At 53.2% G+C, this 20,968-nt stretch overlaps 1 protein-coding gene across 2 annotated transcripts in view; it reads left to right on the top strand.

Annotated features, from left to right (window-relative positions):
* efhc2 (EF-hand domain (C-terminal) containing 2) overlaps positions 1 to 20,968 on the top strand; it is a 210,585-nt gene that overhangs the window by 81,900 nt on the left and 107,717 nt on the right. The window contains exons 6-7 of one of the 2 annotated variants that reach the window (XM_086006687.1): positions 14,280 to 14,387; positions 14,495 to 14,633. In XM_086006687.1, coding sequence (XP_085862813.1) covers positions 14,280 to 14,387; positions 14,495 to 14,633 — 247 coding nt within the window. The remainder of the gene's footprint in view (positions 1 to 14,279; positions 14,388 to 14,494; positions 14,634 to 20,968) is intronic. The other variant, XM_086006688.1, reaches the window with a different exon arrangement.

Below are 20,968 nucleotides of genomic sequence, written 5' to 3'. Positions count from 1 at the left end.
CGGCTCTCTCCGCAAGTCCATTTGAGGATGGATGATACGGAGCTGAGGTCACCTGCACTATGCCATTTTTCCTCATGAACTCTTTTGTCTCTGTACTCACAAAACAAGTGGCATTGTCATTTACCACGATCTCCGGTAGCCCTTGATTACTGAAGCTCTGATGCAGGCAGTCTATATTAGTAGTGGAGGAAGCAGAATTTACAGGATAAACATCCATCAATTTGGAATGTGCATCAATGATTATGAGGAACATCTTCCCCATGAATGTACCCGCATAATCTAAGTGCAATCTCCTCCATGGTTTATCCGGCCACTCCCAGGGGTGGAGAGGAGCCGCTGCTGGCGCCTTCCTGTGTACCTGACAAGTGCTGCATGTCTTGACTAGATTTTCTATCTCCTCATCTAGCTTTGGCCACCACAAGTAACTCCTAGCCAAGACTTTCATACGCGAGACCCCAGGATGACACTGATGTAGTTGCCCTAGGATAGACTGTCGTGCTGGCTGTAGAATAATCACTCGTGCTCCCCACAATACGCAACCATCCTGCACACTCAGCTCTGTTTTCCTGACACTGTAGGGTATGAAGTCAGTCCCTTCTGGATGTTGTGGCCATCCCCTCACCACATATTCTCGAACTCTAGACAGTACTGGATCTTTACCTGTCCATGTTCATACTTGCTCTGCAGTCACAAGTGCCGTGTCAGTGTCCTCCAACATCAAAACTCTGTCCTCTGGAGCTGCAAGGATAGGTGTGCCTGGCAGTGGAAGACGGCTCAAGGCATCTGCGTTCCCATGGTACTTGCCCGCCTTGTAGACGATGACATACTCATATGCCCTCAACGTCACGGCCCACCTCTGGATCCGGGGTGACACCATCTGTGGAACTGCTTTCATTTCATTGAAAAGAGAGAGAAGAGGTTTATGATCGGTGCATATGGTGAACTTCCTGCCATATATGTACTTGTGGAACCTCTGTAACCCAAACATTACTGCTAACCCCTCTTTGTCTAACTGGGAATAGTTTTTTTCCACTGGTGTTAGAGTTCGAGACATAAACCCTGTTGGTCTTTCAGTTCCATCTTCCATGCAGTGTGAAAGAACTGCCCCCACCCCGTAAGGTGAAGCGTCACAAGAGAGAATGATGTCTTTCTCTGCATTGTAGTGAACCAGCACATCCGACGACAGCATCAGTTTCTTGGACTGTTCAAATGAAACCCCCTGCTCCTCTCCCCACTGCCACTGTGTCTCCTTGCGCAGTAGTTTGTGAAGAGGTGCTAACACAGTTGACAAGTTTGGTAAAAACCTGTTATAATAGTTCAGCAGTCCCAGGTAAGCTTTTAACTCAGCCACATTGGTAGGAGCAGGGGCGTCCTGCAGTGCTTGTACCTTCTGCTTGAGTGGATGGAGCCCGATGGCATCCACTCTGTGTCCCAGGAACACTGCTTCATTCCCCAGGAAAGTGCACTTACTCCTCTTGAGCCAGAACCCTGCCCTCTCCAATCTCTGTAGTACCTCTCTCAGAGTGCTCAGATGCTCCTGGTCGGTTCTTCCCGTCACCAGAATGTCATCCAGATAGATGGAAACATGTGGAATCCCTTGCAGTACACCTTCGATTGTCCTCTGGAAGATAGCTGGACTAGATGAGACACCAAACAGTAAGCGGTTATATGTAAACAAGCCCTTGTGTGTATTTATGGTGCCATACTTCTTTGATTTGTCATCCAGTGTAATCTGCAAGTAAGCATGACTCATATCCAACTTTGTGAATTTCTTTCCTCCAGCTAGGTTTGCAAAGAGATCCTCTGTTTTGGGTATAGGATACTGCTCCAGTTTGGACACCTGATTAACTGTCAATCTATAGTCTCCACAGAGTCTTACCGAATTGTCCGGTTTTAAAACAGGTACAATGGGAGCTGCCCATTCTGAACATTTCACTGGCTCCAGTATCTTCTCTCTCAATAGACGGTCAAGCTCACCCTCTACCTTTGGTTTCATGGCATAAGGCACAGGTCGTTGTTTAAAAAACCTTGGCGGTGCCTCCTTGTCTGCATAAATCTTAGCTGGAGGGCCATTAAATGTGCCAATGTGGCAGAGCCACCAAGGGACTCTTATATCGATGTACATAATTATCTGTAACAGAATGAATCTGTACCTGTATTCGTTTTACCACATGTAAATAGCGCGGTCTCTAGAGGGTTAAGACCAAACGCGATGACGTCACCACATGGGTCACGTGACATTCCCAACGGCAGGAAACGTGATGACGTTTGGGGAAACACTGTGTGTATGTAGATAAACCTGTATAATCCCCTTTTAACTGCTGTATTCCCCTCCCCCCGCAAGACAGTTGCAAGCTGAGAGGAATAAGGCACGTTCAGACTTGCCTGCTGCTGATAGAAGGAAAACCAATCAGGTTGCAGCAGGTGACCAATCCGTGAGTCATCACAGGTTCGCGGGCTTCACGAATTCAGTACTGTATTGTGAGAGTTGGAGTAAAGACCTATTTCTTGTAGCTCGCTGTGTTGCCTATTTCTTTACGCGGGAGACCGTAGTCCCCCACATTGGTGACCCCGAATGTCGGCGGCCGAAGCCCCCGACTCATGCAGCCCTACAGAGGCCAGCAACGACCCGATGGCAACCAGCAGCAGCCTGATGTCAGCCGGCGCCACGTCCTTGAAGCTCCCCACCTTCTGGGAACACCAAGCACCAGCTTGGTTCGCGCACTCGGAGGCCCAATTCACCCTTCGCAGGGTTCAAGATGATGAAGAAAGGTACCTCCACGTAGTCTCAGCACTAGCAAGCTCTACCGCCGCCGAAGTTCTCGACCTGCTGGGGAACCCACCACAGACCGGCAAGTACTCAACCATTAAGGGCCGCTTGCTGCAGGCTTACGACCTGTCCAAGGAGGAGAGGGCCCGCAGGCTTCTCTCACTACCAGGCCTCGGCGATTCTACCCCGACCCAGTTGATGAGCCGCATGCTTGCGCTCCTGGGCTCTGAACCGCAGTGCTTTTTGTTTCGGGCCCTTTTCCTCAGCCTGCTTCCTCAGCAGGTACAGACTGCCCTCGCGGGGTCCCCGATCACGGACTGCGTACAACTGGCAGCCGCCGCGGACAAAGTTTTCGCCATCGCCCAACTCGGCTGTGCAGCTGCGAGGCTCCCCGACACCACCGAGCGCGCGCCGCCACGCCAGGCCGCAGAACTATGCTACTACCACGCGCGTTTCGGCCACAAGGCCCAACGCTGCAGAGCACCCTGCTCTTTCGATCAAACCAAGATGGCTGCCCGGCCCAACGCACCAGCCCCGCGCCGCCGCCTAGGCCCGCTCGACCGCACCCCTGCCGCCACGATGGCCATCGGCACCGCAGGTAAACTGCTGTACATAACCGACTCTCTTTCAGGGCGCAGATTCCTTTGCGACACCGGAGCCCAATGCAGCATAATTCCTGCCTCCCAGCTCGACATCCAGGCAGGCCGCAGCGGCCCACCCCTCGTGGCGGCAAATGGCGCAGCCATCGCTACTTTCGGAAAGCGACGGGCCGAGGTTTGTTTCAACGGCCAGCGATTTACGTGGGATTTCGTCACGGCCTCGGTGGCACATCCTTTGCTGGGTGCCGATTTTCTTTGCGCCCACGGACTCCTGGTCGACGTCCGCGACAGGCGCCTGATCGAGTCAGCAACTTTCGCTTCACTGGCCTGCCAGCAGAGCAACAGCCCGGCCCTCGTCGGGTCCTGCTCCGCCCCGGCGCATGACGACTACGCCCGCCTACTCGCAGATTTCCCGAGGCTCACACAACCGACCTTCTCAGCCGCGGCAGCCAAGCATGGGGTCGAGCACCACATCGCCACTACGGGACCACCAGTGTTCGCTCGAGCCAGACGCCTGGACCCAGCCAAGATGGCAGTGGCCAAGGAAGAATTCGCCACGATGGAAAAACTGGGCATCATCCGCCGCTCGAACAGCCCTTGGTTGTCCCCCCTCCACATTGTGCCCAAGCCGGGCGGTGGCTGGCGCCCCTGCGGCGACTACAGATGGCTCAACGATGCCACCACGCCCGATAGATACCCCATTCCGCACATCCAAGACTTCTCGGCACACCTAGCAGGAAAGTCCGTCTTTTCCAAGGTCGACCTGATTCGCGGCTACCATCAGGTCCCCGTCCACCACGCAGACGTCCAGAAGACGGCGGTCATCACCCCCTTCGGACTGTTTGAGTTCCTGCGCATGCCCTTCGGGCTTAAGAACGCCGCACAGGCCTTCCAACGGCTCATGGACTCCGTCCTACGGGACCTGAGCTTTCTGTTCGTCTATCTGGACGATATCCTCGTGGCCAGTACCAGTAAGGCCGAGCACATCGCGCATTTGCGCTCCCTTTTCCAGCGCCTCAGCCAACACGGGCTAATCGTCAACCCGGCCAAATGCCAGTTCGGAGCAGCCCAAATTGACTTTCTCGGCCACAGAATCTCGCCAAGGGGAGCCATTCCCCTACCTTCCAAGGTGCAGGCGGTGGCGGACTTTCCCCAGCCCACCTCGGTTAAGGCGCTGCAGGAATTTTTGGGGATGTTCAATTTCTATCACCGGTTCGTGCCCAAGGCTGCCGCACTCATGCGCTCCCCTCTACGAAGCCACCAGGGGCAAAACGGGCAAAGAGCAACTCACCTGGTCCAGCGAGATGGCGACAGCCTTCCACCAGACCAAAAGCGCCTTGGCCAACGCCACACTACTGGCCCACCCCATCCCAGGCGCCAAGACCGCCCTCACCACGGACGCCTCGGATTACGCCATCGGTGCCGTCCAGCAACAGTGGGTCGAAGGCGCGTGGCAGCCACTGGCATTTTCCAGCCGACAGCTGCACAAGAACGAGCAGGCCTACAGCACGTTCGACAGAGAGCTTCTGGCCCTGTTCCTGGCAATCCGGCACTTCCGTTTCCTTCTGGAAGGCCGGCCGTTCACCCCATTCGTGGACCACAAGCCGCTCACTTTCGCCATGGCCAAAGTAACCGAACCCTGGTCCGCGCGCCAACAGCGCCAACTCAACTTCATCTCGGAGTTCACCACGGACATCCGCCACGTCGCCGGCAAGGACAATTTGGTGGCCGACTGCCTCTCAAGACCCTCGCTCCACGCAGTGCACCTGGGTGTCGACTATGCCAGCATGGCGAGAGACCAGGCTGCTGACGCGGAGATCCAGGCCCTCAGGACGTCAACTACCAGCCTCACCCTGGCCGACATCCACGCAGCCGGCACAACCCTCCTGTGCGACGTCTCAGTCCCCTCGCCTGGGCCGGTCATTCCATCCGCCTGGCGCAAGCGAGTTTTCGACCTCATCCACGGCCTTTCACATCCAGGGATGCGTGCGTCCAGAAACTTATGTCCGCCAAGTTCGTCTGGCCTGGACTCCACAAGGATGTGAGAGACTGGACCAACACATGCGTGCCGTGTCAGCGCGCTAAGGTCCAGCAGCACACCAAGGCGCCATTGGAGTGTTTCCCGGTGCCCGAGAGGCGTTTCGACCACGTCCACGTCGATCTGGTAGGCCCCTTGCCGCCATTGCACAGTTTTACACACCTGCTCACGATCGTTGACCGCACCACCAGATGGCCCGAGGTGGTTCCCCTCGCCTTCACCACCACGACCGACGTCGCACGAGCATTCGTCTCGACATGGGTGGCCCGGTTCGGCGTGCCGACCGACATATCCTCGGACAGAGGCCCCCAGTTCACCTCCCACTTGTGGAATGCCATCATCGCCGGCCTCGGCACCAAGTTGCACAGGACAACAGCCTACCACCCGCAGGCCAACGGGCTCTGCGAGCGCTTTCATCGTTCTTTGAAAGCCTCCCTCCGCGCCAGCCTGGCCGACGCCAGCTGGATCGACAAACTACCCTGGGTTCTCCTGGGATTGCGTACCGCGCCCAAAGAGGACCTCCGCGCCTCTGCGGCCAAGATGGTCTACGGCCAACCGCTCAGAGTACCAGGCGACTTCCTCCCCCTGACAACGGAGCCGTGGTCGGCCGCCAGACAGCTTTCCCTGCACCAGGACGCGGCCCAGCAATTCCGTCCAGTGCCCACTTCGCAACACGGCCCGCAGCCGTCCTACGTGCCTCGAGACTTACGACATGCGGAGTTCGTCTTCGTGCGCCGGGACGCGCACAGAGGCCCGCTGCAGGCACCATACACCGGCCCCTTCCCAGTATTGGAGACGGGGGACAAAGCTTTTCTTATCGATGTCGGCGGGAAGCCGGACCTTATTTCAGTAGACCGCCTCAAACCGGCGCACCTGGGCCTCAGCTTCCCGTTTCGGCCGGCTCTTCCCCCACGGCGGGGCAGACCTCCCGCGTTGGCGGCGGCCCCACAAGAGGATCAAGACACGCCAGAACCTTACTTCCCGGCCGCCGCCCCACCTTCGCCGGCAGCCCGTCCAGCCAGCCCACCGGCAGACCAGCCACCAGACCAGCCGACGAACCAACCGGCCGACCTCCCAGACAGCCCTCCTCATACGCCAGATGGCTACTACAGCCGCTACGGCCGCTTGGTCAAACCTCCACAGAGACTGACTTTTACAGTTAACGAGGATTCTGGGGGGGCGTATGTGGCGTTGCCACATTGGGAAACACTGTGTGTATGTAGATAAACCTGTATAATCCCCTTTTAACTGCTGTATTCCCCTCCCCCCGCAAGACAGTTGCAAGCTGAGAGGAATAAGGCACGTTCAGACTTGCCTGCTGCTGATAGAAGGAAAACCAATCAGGTTCCAGCAGGTGACCAATCCGTGAGTCATCACAGGTTCGCGGGCTTCGCGAATTCAGTACTGCATTGTGAGAGTTGGAGTAAAGACCTATTTCTTTTAGCTCGCTGTGTTGCCTATTTCTTTACGCGGGAGACCGTAGTCCCCCACAACGTCATGAGGTCAGAGGGTGGAGCTCTCTCCCTCTGTCCTCGTGGAGCCAGCATTGAGCATAGACCTGTTTGTTAGTTCTCCTGCATTTGATTGTTACTTCTGCAAAACAGTATTAAACTTCGTTTGGTTAACAGACTGACTCGATCTCAGTCTTTTGATTAGGAATCTGACAATTCCTACAGTGGTGACCCCGAACTTTTGCGAACGATCTTCGCGGAGGAAGCGACGCGCAACGAGATGATGGAAGCGAACGCGGTGGCTTTGAAGCTCCCTCAGTTCTGGGAACAACAGGCGGCCTCCTGGTTCGTGCAAGCGGAAGGTCAGTTTGAACTGCGTAACATCGTGGCGGATCAGACCCGTTACCTCTACGTGGTCTCCACACTTGACGGCTCCACGGCTTCAAGGATCATCAACCTGCTTGAAAACCCCCCGGTCGACGGCAAGTACGAAATACTAAAAGCGCGGTTAATTCAGGTTTTCGGCCTCACGAAGGCGGGACGCGTACGCCGTTTACTTATGCTGCCCGGGTTAGGCGACTCCAAGCCATCGGAGTTAATGTGCCAGATGCTCACACTCCTTGGCTCCGAACCGCAATGCTTCCTCTTTCGAGAGTTGTTTTTGAGCCAATTGCCCAAGCAGGTACAGGCAGCCCTCGCAAGATTGGATGCTACGGATTGCGTCGCACTTGCCACTGAGGCAGACACCATTTATGCGGTCATGCAGCAGTTCTGCGCCGCCACGAGGCGTCCCCCCCTCGCGGATTCTGCCCCGACGCCTCCATCCCCCGGCTAGTGCTTTTACCACGCCCGTTTCGGTGCGAGAGCCAGATGCTGCCGGCCTCCCTGCAGTTTCACGCCTCAACCGAAGCAAAAATACCAGCGCCAAGTCCGGGAAAGGAAGCCCGAGCCTGAGGGATGTACCACGGCCGTGATGGCGATCAGCGATTCCGGGAAGCTCCTTTATATTACTGATTCCATCTCCGGCCGACGATTTTTATGCGACACGGGCGCAGTGTAGCATCCTGCCCCCCTCCGTCCTCGACATCCGGACTGGGAGGCGTGGTTTTCCCCTCCAGGCCGCCAACGGCGGTGCTATCCGTACTTTCGGTAAACGGCGAGCCCAGGTGTGTTTCGGCGGACAGCGTTTTCAATGGGACTTCATCACCGCCAAAATCTCGCAAGCCATCCTCGGCGCAGATTTTTTATGCGCCAACAGCCTTTTGGTGGACATGAGAAATCGCCGTCTGATTAACGCGGCCACTTTCAACTCCATCCCTTGTTTCCGCAGAACAGTTGTGTCGCACACGGTCTCCTGTGCTACGCCTGTGCCTAATGAATTCACTCGCCTGCTCGGGGAATTTCCGGAGCTAACCAAGCCTACTTTCTCCTCATCCACCGCCAAACACGGCGTGGAGCACCACATCGCAACGACCGGCTCTCCAGTTTACGCACGAGCTCGGCGCCTGGAACCCACCAAACTCGCGGCCGCTAAGGCAGAATTCGCCACAATGGAGCGGTTGGGGATTATTCGCCGGTCGAATAGTCCCTGGTCCTCGCCACTCCATATCGTCCCGAAACCCGGTGGCGGATGGCGGCCATGCGGTGACTACCGACGCCTTAATGGCGTTACAACTCCCGATCGGTACCCAATACCACATATACAGGATTTCTCCGCGCATTTGGCGGGAAAGTCAATATTCTTGAAGGTCGACCTCGTACGGGGATACCATCAAGTGCCTGTACACCCCCAAGACATCCAAAAGACGGCGGTCATTACTCCCTTTGGCCTCTTCGAGTTCCTCCGGATGCCGTTTGGACTTAAGAATGCAGCGCAGGCGTTTCAGCATCTGATGGATTCGGTGCTGCGGGACCTTCCCTTTTTATTCGTCTACCTTGACGATATTCTGATCGCCAGCTCCACCAAAGAGGAACACATCTGCCAGTTGCACACCCTCTTTTGCCGCCTCCATCAACATGGTTTGATAATCAACCCAGCCAAATGTCAGTTCGGCCTACCACATATCGACTCCTTGGGCCACCGCACCACTTCGGAGGGTGCGATGCCGCTTCAGTCGAAGGTAGAGGCGTTTACAGCGTTTCCACGGCCGCAGTCCATCAAGGCCCTCCAGGAGTTCCTGGGTATGGTAAATTTTTACCAACGTTTCGTTCCCAGGGCTGCTCAACTTATGCAACCACTCTATGAGGCTCTCAGGGGATAGCCGGGTAAAGGGCCCGTGGTTTGGACGCCCGAGATGGACTGCGCCTTCAGCGACACGAAGACCGCTCTTGCAAACGCAACTATGTTGGCACACCCACTGCCGGGTGCCACTATCGCTCTCACGACCGACACTTCGGACTACGCCATAGACGCCATGCAAGAACAGTCGGTCAGCGGCACGTGGCAGCCACTGGCGCTTTTTAGTCGCCAACTACGATGTGATGAGCGCAAATACAGCACGTTTGACAGGGAGTTGTTGGCGCTGTTTCTGGCTATCCGCCATTTTCGATTTTTATTAGAGGGACGCCACTTCACCGTGTTCGTGGATCACAAGCCACTGACGTTTGCTATGGCCAAGACCGCCGAACCGTGGTCGGCTCGACAGCAGCGACAACTTACCTTTATTTCAGAGTTTACTACCGACATCCAGCACGTGGCCGGAAAGGACAACGTGGTGGCTGATTGTCTTTCGCGTGCGACCGTCCAAGCCGTTCAGCTGGGGATCGACTATTCCCAACTGGCTGCCGACCAAGCCACCGATCCGGAAACACAGGCGTTCCGTTCCGACTCCTCCTGCCTCCAGCTAGCAGATGTGCAGTTCCACTCAGCAGGCACTTCCGTGCTCTGCGACGTCTCCTTGGGGGATCCCCGCCCGATCGTTACGACCTCCTGGCGTCGCAAAGTTTTCGATGCCATACACGGACTTTCGCACCCTGGCGTGAAGGCATCTCAAAGATTACTGGTATCTAAATTCGTCTGGAGGGGGATGCGTAAAGATGTTCGCGACTGGGCTAACACCTGCGTCGTGTGTCAAAAATCTAAGGTTCAACGACATGTAAAAGCCCCCTTGGCCACTTTTGAAGTGCCAGAACGCCGTTTCGACCATGTCCACGTAGACCTCGTTGGGCCGCTTCTGCCATCACAAGGGTTCACACACCTCCTGACCATGGTCGACCGCACTACAAGATGGCCAGAGGCGGTTCCTTTGGTGTCTACTACCTCCGCTGATGTCGCCAGGGCTTTTATCTCCTCGTGGGTCGCATGTTTCGGTGTCCCATCAGATATTTCGTCCGACCGCTGTCCACAGTTTTCGTCTGAACTTTGGAACGCTGTAGCCTCAGGTTTGGGCACCAAGCTCCATTGCACCACGGCCTACCACCCGCAGGCGAACGGGTTGTGTGAGCGTTTCCGTCGGTCGCTAAAAGTGTCGCTAAGGGCCACCCTTCAGGGCACTGCATGGGTAGATCGGCTCCCGTGGGTTCTGCTTGGTTTGCGCATGGCACCTAAAGAAGACCTGCAGTCATCTTCCGCGGAACTGGCGTATGGCCAGCCACTCCGGGTGCCGGGCGATTTATTGCCATCGCCAACTAAGCCGTGGTCTGCGGCTGATCAACTCAGCACCCACCGAGAAACGTCCGACTCCTTTAAGCCGATTCCGACGTCGCACCACGGCCTTCCTTCCTCTCATATTCCAACGGAGTTAAGGCAGGCCGAGTTTGTCTTCGTTCGCCATGATGCCCATCGCGGTCCACTCCAGCCTCCTTATACGGGCCCCTTCCGGGTGCGGGAGGCAGGTGACAAGAGTTTTTTGGTCGACATCGGGGGCAAACCCGACTACATTTCGATTGACCGCCTCAAGCCCGTGCACCTGGACCTCGACCGGCCGGTCGAAACTGCACAGCCACCACGCCGCGGTCGACCGCCCGCTGCTACTACGTCCGAATGGATCGTTCCACCTGTCAGCCCATCTACCGCTCAACAAATTCCTCTCTGGGAATATAGGAGTCATTCGAACAGACTTGTCCAACCTCCTCTTCGATTGACTTTCACTGTTAAAGACAATTCTGGGGGGGCGCATGTGGCAGAGCCACCAAGGGACTCTTATATCGATATACATAATTATCTGTAACGGAATGAATCTGTACCTGTATTCGTTTTACTACATGTAAATAGCGCGGTCTCTAGAGGGTTAAGACCAAACACGATGATGTCACCACGTGGGTCATGTGACGTTCCCAACGGCGGGAAATGTGATGATGTCATGAGGTCAGAGGGTGGAGCTCTCTCCCTCAGTCCTCATGGAGCCAGCATTGAGCATAGACCTGTTTGTTAGTTCTCCTGCGTTTGATTGTTACTTCTGCAAAACAGTATTAAACTTCGTTTGGTTAACAGACTGACTCGATCTCAGTCTTTTGATTAGGAATCTGACAATTCCTACACCAAGTTCCTCCTTGGACACATTCTCATGTTCACTCAACACTTCTTGCAAAGTCAACTGTTTGCCCTCATCTATTTGATTTACTGCTCCCCAGTCTAATTTAAGTTCTTTTATCCAGCACCGACCTAACAGGTTTGGTCCGGTACCCGATACTATAACTACAGGTAGCTGTTCCACTGTGTCCCTGTGCTGCACAGTCACATTAGCTGCACCTAATGTCGCTACTCGTTCACCTGTATATGTTTTAAGATGCAGAGAGCAAGACTTTAACTCTGGAACTTTTGCCCGGTTCCACAATTTTGAGTACTCTGCCTTGTTCATTATGGTTACACCGCACCCTGTATCGGCTTCAAAGTTCACCTTAGAGTCATTTACTGTCAGTTGCAATGTGATAGGAGCCACTTTTGGAATGTTCTCTAACATGCTATACATTATGAACATGTCCTCTTCTTCCTCAGCTTCCCCGCTGATGTGGTGTGCTCCATGTTTTTTCACTTCTCTTCCTTGGTTTTGCTTTCCTCACCCTTTTGGTTTGGATTCCTCCACAGGTGATTTTGCAGTGCATGCTCGTTTTATGTGTCCTTGTTTCCCACACTTGTGCCAATTTTCCTCCAGAAACCAGCATTCACTCACCAAGTGATCGCCCTTACATCTATAACATGCCTTCACATGCTCACGTTGTGGTTTCTGACGCATGTTTAATTTGTGCACAATAATCTGACCTGCAACTTGCTTAGCATTAGCCCTGTCTGAACCCTGTATTTCTTTTACATCTCGGTTCACTGTCTCTATGGCTTGAGCAAGTTCCAATGCTTTTTCATAAGTAAGCCCAGTCTCGGATAATAATCTACGCTGCATTCGGTCGTCCATTATTCCGCAAACTAGCCTATCTCTCAGCATTTCCTTCAGGTTGTTCCCATAATTGCAATCTTGTGCTAATTTACGCAACACCGCTACATAGTCCATTATGCTCTCTTCCTCTTTTCTGTTCCTTGAATTAAACTTGAACCGCTGTACAATCTCACTAGGCTTAGGGTTGAAATGTTCTTTTAGCAAGGCCACTAATTCAACAAATGATTTGTCTCCAGGCTTTTCAGGACTGAGCAGATTCCTCATCAAACTGTAGGTTTGGCTTCCCACTGAACTAAGCAGAATGGCTTTCCTTTTTCCGGCATCATTTATTTCATTTGCTTCGAAGAAATAACCCAACACTTCACAGTATTCCTCCCAGGTTTGTGCTTGAGTATCAAAAGCGGAGACCGTTCCTACCGTAGCAGCCATGCTCTCATCCAACTGGTAGCTAACTTTAGCTCGTGATTTTGTTGTTTAAAAGTCCCGGCAGACTTCTCTTTATTCAGGGTCCTTTTTACCTCGTCGCCAAATGTGATAAGTCCATGTAGTGAGACAAGGAACTCGAAGAGGCGAGGTATTAGAATTAATACGAGTACTTTATTAAACAACTACGAAACAACCAGGCAGGCCTGCATCCAGGCATTCCACACTCGAAAGATCTTCCCTCCTAAAACTAGTGGCAACACTGGCTACAGCACCACCTGGTGGATAATCTTAATCATAACATCCCAGATTACTATAATCACACATTCTTTGCTGCTGCTCAAGAAGTATCATGTTCGTTGACGGCCCGAGGTACAGCATCTGTGTCCAGCTGAGGAGAGCTTGGAGACTGCTGTGCCCTCCAAAGTGGACTCTCCACTGCTGTCCCTAACTCTACCATCTGCTCTTGCTCACTTGTGATGTGTGAGTCACCAGGTGAAAACCCAACTATCTGCCTTACTGGTCCCACAGAAGTGTGAGTATATGAGCTGGTGAATAGTCTGCATGAGTCCTGTGACAGTGCACCCTTGGTTCCTCTGAGAAGTTGTCGGCGGCGACCTTATCCACCTTCTGCTGGACGCGTGAATGCCTTGTGGAAGATAAGAGACACGAATGAGTACTGTGAAGATAAGAATGTTTGAAGTTATCATTATGCACATGATCATATTTCACTCGCTATTGACATCAAGTAAACATGAGTGAGTGTTGTATGCCATGTGGCGGTCTGATATTTAATTCTGTCACTAGGTAGCTGGGAGGCCCCCATCTCCCCATCTCCGATGGCCGGGCACGCCGAGACGCCACTGATTTCCAGCGACTGCTCCTCTCCACTTGTTAGTTGTGAGACAGCTGGAGGGCCACCTCCAGTTCTCTGCTGCTCCCTTGTGTTCTATGTTCTCTTCTCCTGCAAGGAGAGAAGAAAGAGACCTATAAGTATGAGTAGTGGCATGTGTTGAACGGATGGATGGAGAAAATTTGTGTAAGCCTTTTCTTTTAGCTTTATACTGTATCTTACCTCATTTGTTAACTGTGTTTGCCTAACTACACAAGTGGAGCTTTTGCCTTTTAGGGGGTATGTACTGGCCTTGTACCAAATAATTCTTTGAATACTGTTTGTCTGTAGGTTTGCCCGTTAACATTTCAGCCCAGTTTACTGTGGTCAGTTTATGTCTCATTCCTTCAAAGTCGGCCTTACTTAAGTTTAAAACCTTGGTTTGTGACTCTCCCTTCTCCCTCTCAAACTTAACATCAAATTCAATCATGTCACAGTCAATGTTCCCCGTAATTTTTTTTTGGGCTATGAGGCCCCTTTAAATGGCTGCGTGGCCCATTCAAAAGCCCGCACATGCGGTTTTTTTCAATTTAAAAGCCGGCTCGTCGGCTGCGCAGGACCCCTGAAGCGCTGCGTGCCCGCGCAGCTTAAAGGGAACATTGGCTATAGTCACTGTTCACAAGCTGTTCCCTTACTGTCAGATTGTTAACTACTTCTGGCTCATTACTCATCACTAAATCTAGTATGGCCTGCTCCCTTGTCAGAACAGTGCCTGTTACTTTGAAGACAAGAATATCTCCCTGATATCGTTCTGAATATTCTATTTTCGTTGAAAGCATGTTCCAGATCGGTTATATCATCCTGGTGAGATTACAGACTGTACACTACTGAACACTTTCGGACCAATGGGGCGTGGAAGCCGCTATATCCTGGATAGCCTCAATGTAGGTAACCAAAGTCAACACTTAAAGATTTACCCACTATAATGTGTTTAAAAAGGCTCACCAAATTATTGATACACTCTTACACAATTATAATTGTAATATTCTAGACTGGAAATGTGACCCAGGAGTTCTACAAGGACTGCGACCTGATGATTGGGACAGTGATAAATGCCTGGGGACGGAAGGTTATCCTCTGTGATTGTGATGAATTCACAAAAGAATATTACCGGAATAAATATGGCATTGGTGAGCCAATATATATATATATTTTATATGTTTGATTTTGTTTGTCTTTTCTATTAATTGTGTCTTGCACTACTTCCTCTGAGAAGGCACTGGGCAGGCAACTTAAGTTAAAATTATTTTTATTTTCTCAATCAACTGTGATAGTTATATAATTGATATATTCAACAAAAGTGTGCACAACTACCTCAGAACATAGATGTATTACAGCTAAAGAAAAATGTGTTTAGATGTGAAATAGCTTGTCTTATTAGGGGTTTAGTTCATCATGAAATGAACACCAGAAAATCGCTGCATGGATATGGCTTACCCTAAAGCACCTTTCGCTCATATATGCTCTTTTATGTAGATGTTTCAAGAGTTTTCTTACATTCAAATCTATATTTTATGAAGACACTGCACATTTTGATTTCACAGTGCTTGAAGACAGACTATATTGATACTTTTAGATTTTTCAACATCATTGTTGAAGCAATTTGTTTGTTCTTAGTCTCTGGGGTTCAATTTGTGTGGGGAATGGGATACAGGAATGTCCTGTCTACTGGTGGTACTGTTGGTTGAGGTTGTCATTCTTGACTGTCTCTGATTTTGTCTGTCTGTGGGTGGGTCTCTGATTTGGCTCCTCTGATTCAGGTTTTGGTTGTGAATGAGGCCATGTTGGGTATAATTAACCTGAGAATTATCCCAGTTTATGTTGTAATCCTGGTAACTAATGACTGATATTTATTGTGACTATTATATGAAGTCTGTCACGAGCATTGTGTGGTGACACCGCACAATGTTTTTCAGAAGGGGAGATGGTTTGCAGTGGTGTTCCCCAAGGATCAGTTACTTTTTTCAATTTTTATAAATTACTTAGATGACAGCAACATTATAAAGTTTGCAGATGATACAAAACTTGGCAATGTAGTAGATAGTGATAAGGATAGTTGTAGACTTCAGAATGTCATAGACAGGATGGTGAAATAGACAGAAACAGGGCAGATGGAGTTCAATGCGGACAAGTGTGAAGTGATGCACTTTGGCAGTACTAATATGGAAAGACAGTCTACTATAAATAGCATGACTTTGAAAAGTGTAGATGAGCAGAGAGACCTTGGTGTCCTTATACACAAATTCTTAAAGGTGGCAGGGCAAGTTGATAAGGTGGTTAGAAATGCAGATGGGTCACTTGGGTTTATAAATAGAGGAATAGAATATAAAAGCAAAAAGATCATGCTAGGACTTTATAAATCACTGTTAGGCCTCAGCTGCAGTATTGTGGACAATTCTGGGCACCACACTTCAGGAAAGGCCTTCGAAAGGGTACAGAGAAGGTTTACCAGGATATTACCAGGGATGAGGAACTTCAGTTATGAGGAGAGGTTGAAAAAGTTAGGACTGTTCGTCTTGGAACAAAGAAGGTTAAGAGGTAGCCTAATAGAGGTTTTCAAGATGATGAGACGTTTTGATAGAGTAGATAGAGAATAAATATTCCCTCTGGCAAGTGTGTTAATAACCAGAGGTCATAGATTTAAAATCATTGGCAAAAGATGAGGAGAATTTCTTTCAGAGAGTTGTCGGGATCTGGAACGCTTTACCTGAAAAGGTGGTGAAAGCTGATTCCATAAATCATTTTAAAAGGGAGTTGGACAGGTACTTGGACAGGATGAGGAACTTCCAGGGTTACAGACTATAAGTGGGGATGTGTGACTAAGCATGACTGCTCCTTCAAAGAGTCAGCACGGGCACGTCGGGCCGAATGGCCTCCTGTGTGCTGTAAGTTTCTATAATCCATTGGTGGTCCAGGATGCATGCTTGTAACCACTATTACCCCATACACCAGGGGCTAGATTTTCAGTCGCTTGCGCCAGCAGTTAGCGCCTTAAGAGAAGTGATTTCCGGGCGCTATGCGTGTAGCGCCCGGGCGCAGCGCAGTTTGCGCCCCGCCCCAAATTAAGTTGCCCGTTAGCGCCGGCGCAAAGTTTAGCGCCCGCCCGGATGCGCGCGCAGAAAATGACGTCACATCCTCGTGCAACGCCCTTTGGCCGCCCCGATTGCAAACTTCAGTCGGACCGCCCCATTGTGCGGCGGGCGGCCGGAGCGTTTGGAAAAAGGAACGCAACACAACCAGCGCGGGCCCCGGGGGGCGCTAATTAAAGGGAACGTCCTCTCCAGTATAAAGGCCAGCCTTTTTTCAGAAAACAGTCTTGTGCAACGCATTTCTGGAGACACAACAAGGAGGATAGCTAACTGGTTTCAAGCAGCAAGAGCCAGGTATTTTTGGACTCAGGCCATAGCGCTGCAAGTGGCCATTTGGAAATTAGACTGTTTGCCAGGATTTGATGGTGGCTGCATGGGGTGCCAACGCGCAGCTGCAGCGCCATGTCCGTAGGGCTCGCAGACGCATTGTGAGAGGGGCAGCCCTGGCTAGAGGCAGAGGGGGCTACAGGCGTCGGCCACGTAGGCCTTACCCAGTCAGGCTATACCGCCAGCAGCGCTCCTACCTAAACATGAGTGCCGCGCGATGTGTTAGAAGGCTCCGATTCCGAAAGGAGGTGATTGCAGAGATCTGCCACCTGCTTCGCCGAGATCTGCGGCCAAAGCTCAGGTGCAGGACGTCTCTGTCGGTGGAAGTGAAGGTGACGGTGGCATTGAACTTCTATGCCACCGGCTCCTTCCAATACGCTGCTGGGGACATAGCAAACATCTCCCAGTATGGCGCGCATCGCTGCATCCGCCACGTGACCGAAGCACTGTTCAGAAGGAGAAGCCAATTCATCTCCTTCCCCATGGCCCTCGAGAGCCAGCATCAGCACGCATTGGGATTTGCCAGACTCGGGGAATTCCCCTTGGTGCAGGGCGCCATTGACTGTACGCATGTGGCTTTGCGGGCCCCTCTGGAGCATGGCGAGCAGTATCGCAACAGGAAGGGCTACCATTCTCTGAATGTGCAGCTGGTATGTGACCACAAGCAGCGCATCATGGCAGTCAATGCCAGCTTCCCAGGCAGCAGCCACGATGCCTTTATCCTGTGGCAGAGTACTGTGCATGACATGTTCCAGGCACAGCCTCCCCCAAGAGGATGGCTCATCGGGGACAAAGGCTATCCTTTGTGCACTTGGCTCATGACCCCGCTCCGCGCGCCCAGGACTGCTGCTGAAGAGGCCTACAACGATAGCCATCAAACCACCCGCAACATCATCGAGCTAACTATTGGGGTCCTCAAGCAGCGGTTCCGCTGCCTTGATCGCCCCGGAGGAGCTCTCCAGTATTCGCCGGACCGGGTCTCCCAATTTGTGGTGGTTTGCTGCATGCTACACAACCTGGCTATCCGCAGGACTCAGGCACTGCCACCTGACGTTGGACCAGCACCTCAGGAGGAGGAGCAGGAGGAGCATGAGGAGGAGGAGGAGGAGGAGGAGCAGGAGTACGTTCCCAGGAGGGAGCGACCAGGGCCAAGGGCCGCACGACGCCACCTTATTACACGGTACTTCTAAGCCCCCTGTCAGGGAATGGCCAGGGGCCATGAGGGAAGATGAATGCAGCCGCTCCGCAAGCCCTCAGCCGGCGAAGCCAACAAACACTAAGAAGAACAACCATGGAGACTGCATGAATAAAGATAATTTTTTATTGCACAAAAATGAAAAGCCCTTCCCACATGAATCCCCAAAAACAATAAACGGGCCCCACAAAAAGCCCAACAAACGACTCACTCCCACAAACTGGGGAGGAGTCACTCCACCTTTCTTCAAACCGGGCCTCAACGTCGGCCTAACGCAAAAAATAAGCCCTCCAAAAGCACAACCATGGGCAAAATAAAGATGGCCACCGCCATATTAAAGGAAAGCTGCCCACACCCTCTACTGAGTGGCCCGCGAGGGCGAGACCTTGGCCAGCCTTTTGCCTCCCTTGCCCGGCCTGCTGCTCCTTCGCAAGCTCTGCCCAGTGGCTGCTGCGAGGCTGGGGGAAGGCGCCTGAGGCTCAGATGCCCTTCCGCCAGATGCCGCTGGGGGGCGGCCTACACGGCGTTTGGGCCTCGAGGGGCCGCCTGCTGAGTGGCGCACCTGAGCCTGGCCACCATCAGCTGCAGCCGCTTGCCCTTGACGCCCCAGAGGGGGAATGGCGGCGACGGATGGCGCAATGTGGGCCAGCTGGCGTCTGGGATGCGCTGGCTGGTGCTGTGGCGCGGTGGCACTCGGCCGGGCCCGCACTGCAGGATCCGCAGCAATCAGCCGACGGGCGGCTTGCTGGGATGGTCCAGCGCGGCGGCTGCCCTGGCGATGCCTGCCTGAGACAGCGCGTGTGGCAGCAGTGAGTGCCCCTGTGGTCCTGGTGTGCGCGCGCATCACATCCGCCAGGGTCTTGACGGCATCAGTCAGCATGCGGCCACTCGCGGCAGCTGCTGCCCCGAACTCGCGCACACTGGTCGCCAGCGACTCGATGGCCTCAGGCATGCGCCCCACCACGCTCATGAGCTCCGTGTGTCGCCGGTCCGAGTCGTCGGCCATCTTATCCAGCTTCTGCACCTCCTCCGAAGTGAAGGTGTCCGGACTGGAGTCGCGACTCTCCCGCTGGGGAGGAGGGGGCCGAACTAGGGGACCCTTGCCGCGTTGGTGACGGCGAGTGTGCCGAGCAGCAGCACTCCCCTCTGATCCTTCCCCCCTTTGGGGGGAAGGCCGCGGGCCACGCGCACGGCTGCTGGGTGGCTGGACGCCACTGGTCCCAGAAGCTGCATTGCCCTGCGACAGTTCCTCCAGGCACTCGTCCAGTGAGGAGGTGTCAAGCATTTCCTCCTCTCCTGCGGGACGTGACTGTTCCCCCGAAGGTCCGGCTTGCTCCTCCTCCTCCTCCTGGTCGGAGGTGCTGTCACTGGCAGCTTCAGGGTCCTGGTCGCCACCAGCTGAAAGCAGGAATGCACAAGAGTAGCTTCAGAGTGAGGAGACGGCGTCAGCGAGGGAGTTAGGACTGGTGGGATTCAGCGCATTGGTGGGACAGTGGCAAAGGAGGTAGCTCGGATGGGCCAGTGCGACGCGAGAGGGCCAAAAGGCGAGGTCCTTACCATTGCCAGGCAGTGGAGGGTCGGATACACCGCACGCTGTGGGGACAATCACACGGGCTCCCATGAGCACACACACGCGCTCCTCCAGCCGAGTGAGCTTCTGCAGCTTGGCGCGGCCACCCCTGGCACGGGCCTGGCGATTAAACGCTACTTTAGCCTGCAAGAGAAAGGACGGGCTGTAAGTGCGCAGTGAAGCCCTGATGTAGTGTGCACTGCCTCCCATGGTGGAATAGCTTGGACAGAGTGAAGCCCTGATGTAGAGTGCACTGCCTCCCATGGTGGAATAGCTTGGACAGAGTGAAGCCCTGATGTACTGTGCACTGCCTCCCATGGTGGAATAGCTTGGACAGAGTGAAGCCCTGATGTACTGTGCACTGCCTCCCATGGTGGAATAGCTTGGCCAAAGTGTAGAGTGCCGAATGGCCATTTGATGCTCATGACTGTCCCAATGCTGCTGGCTGAGGGCTGGCCAATAGGACTTTCAGCTCCCTTTGCCCATCATGTCAGGTGTACATGCAAGAATGAGGAGGAGACTGGAAAGGCTACTCACCTTCACAATCCTGGTCAGATCGTTGTATTTTTTACGACATTGTTTGTGGGTCCTGGGGGCCTCGCCGGTGAACGTCACCCTCTGGGCGATCTGCTTCCAGGCTTTGGTGTAGTCATGGTGGGTTGGATTCCTCCCACTCTCTGGAAACAAGATTTTGCGCCTCACCTCCAGAGCTGTGACCATTATGTCCAGATCACCCTCTGAGAAGCGCAGGGCACGCTGACGGGCCTTCTCTGGCGTTGCCATGACTCCCTGGGGCTGAGCAGCAGTGTTGAGGCCTCTTTGCAAGGCTGCAGTGTGCAGGGCGTGGCAGCAGACCAATTCGTCCCTTCCCCCTTTAACAGCTGGTCGGCACCACGGGGTCTGCTGTCAGTGCAAAAATGACCGCACCCGCGCTGCGCCCCGCCTGGGCGCTATCCCTCTGGACCGCCGGCTTAGCGCCTAAAGGTAGGAGTGGAACGCCTCTTTTAGCGCTCCACCACTCTCTTAGGGCGAAGCCACTGAATTTCCGGCAACGGGGCGCTACTTTGGGGCGGGCGCTAACTTCGGGCGGGCGCTAAGGTTAGCGCCCCAAAACTGTCTATACTGAAAATCTAGCCCCAGATTCTTTAGCTTGGGTTTTAACTTAACTTGCCCAGCGGGAATGGAACAGGTTAAGATCGAACAATTGTTTTATACCTTGCCCGATTTTCCTCTCCGTTAACTTTAATGAAGCATAAAATCGGGCAGGGTGTAAAACAGGTGCCT

This window comes from Somniosus microcephalus, chromosome 14 (genome assembly GCF_052327205.1).
Source record: "Somniosus microcephalus isolate GS21.2 chromosome 14, FLI_Smic_1.0, whole genome shotgun sequence".
NCBI lineage: Eukaryota > Metazoa > Chordata > Chondrichthyes > Squaliformes > Somniosidae > Somniosus > Somniosus microcephalus.
This window is presented reverse-complemented; position numbering and strand designations above follow the sequence as displayed.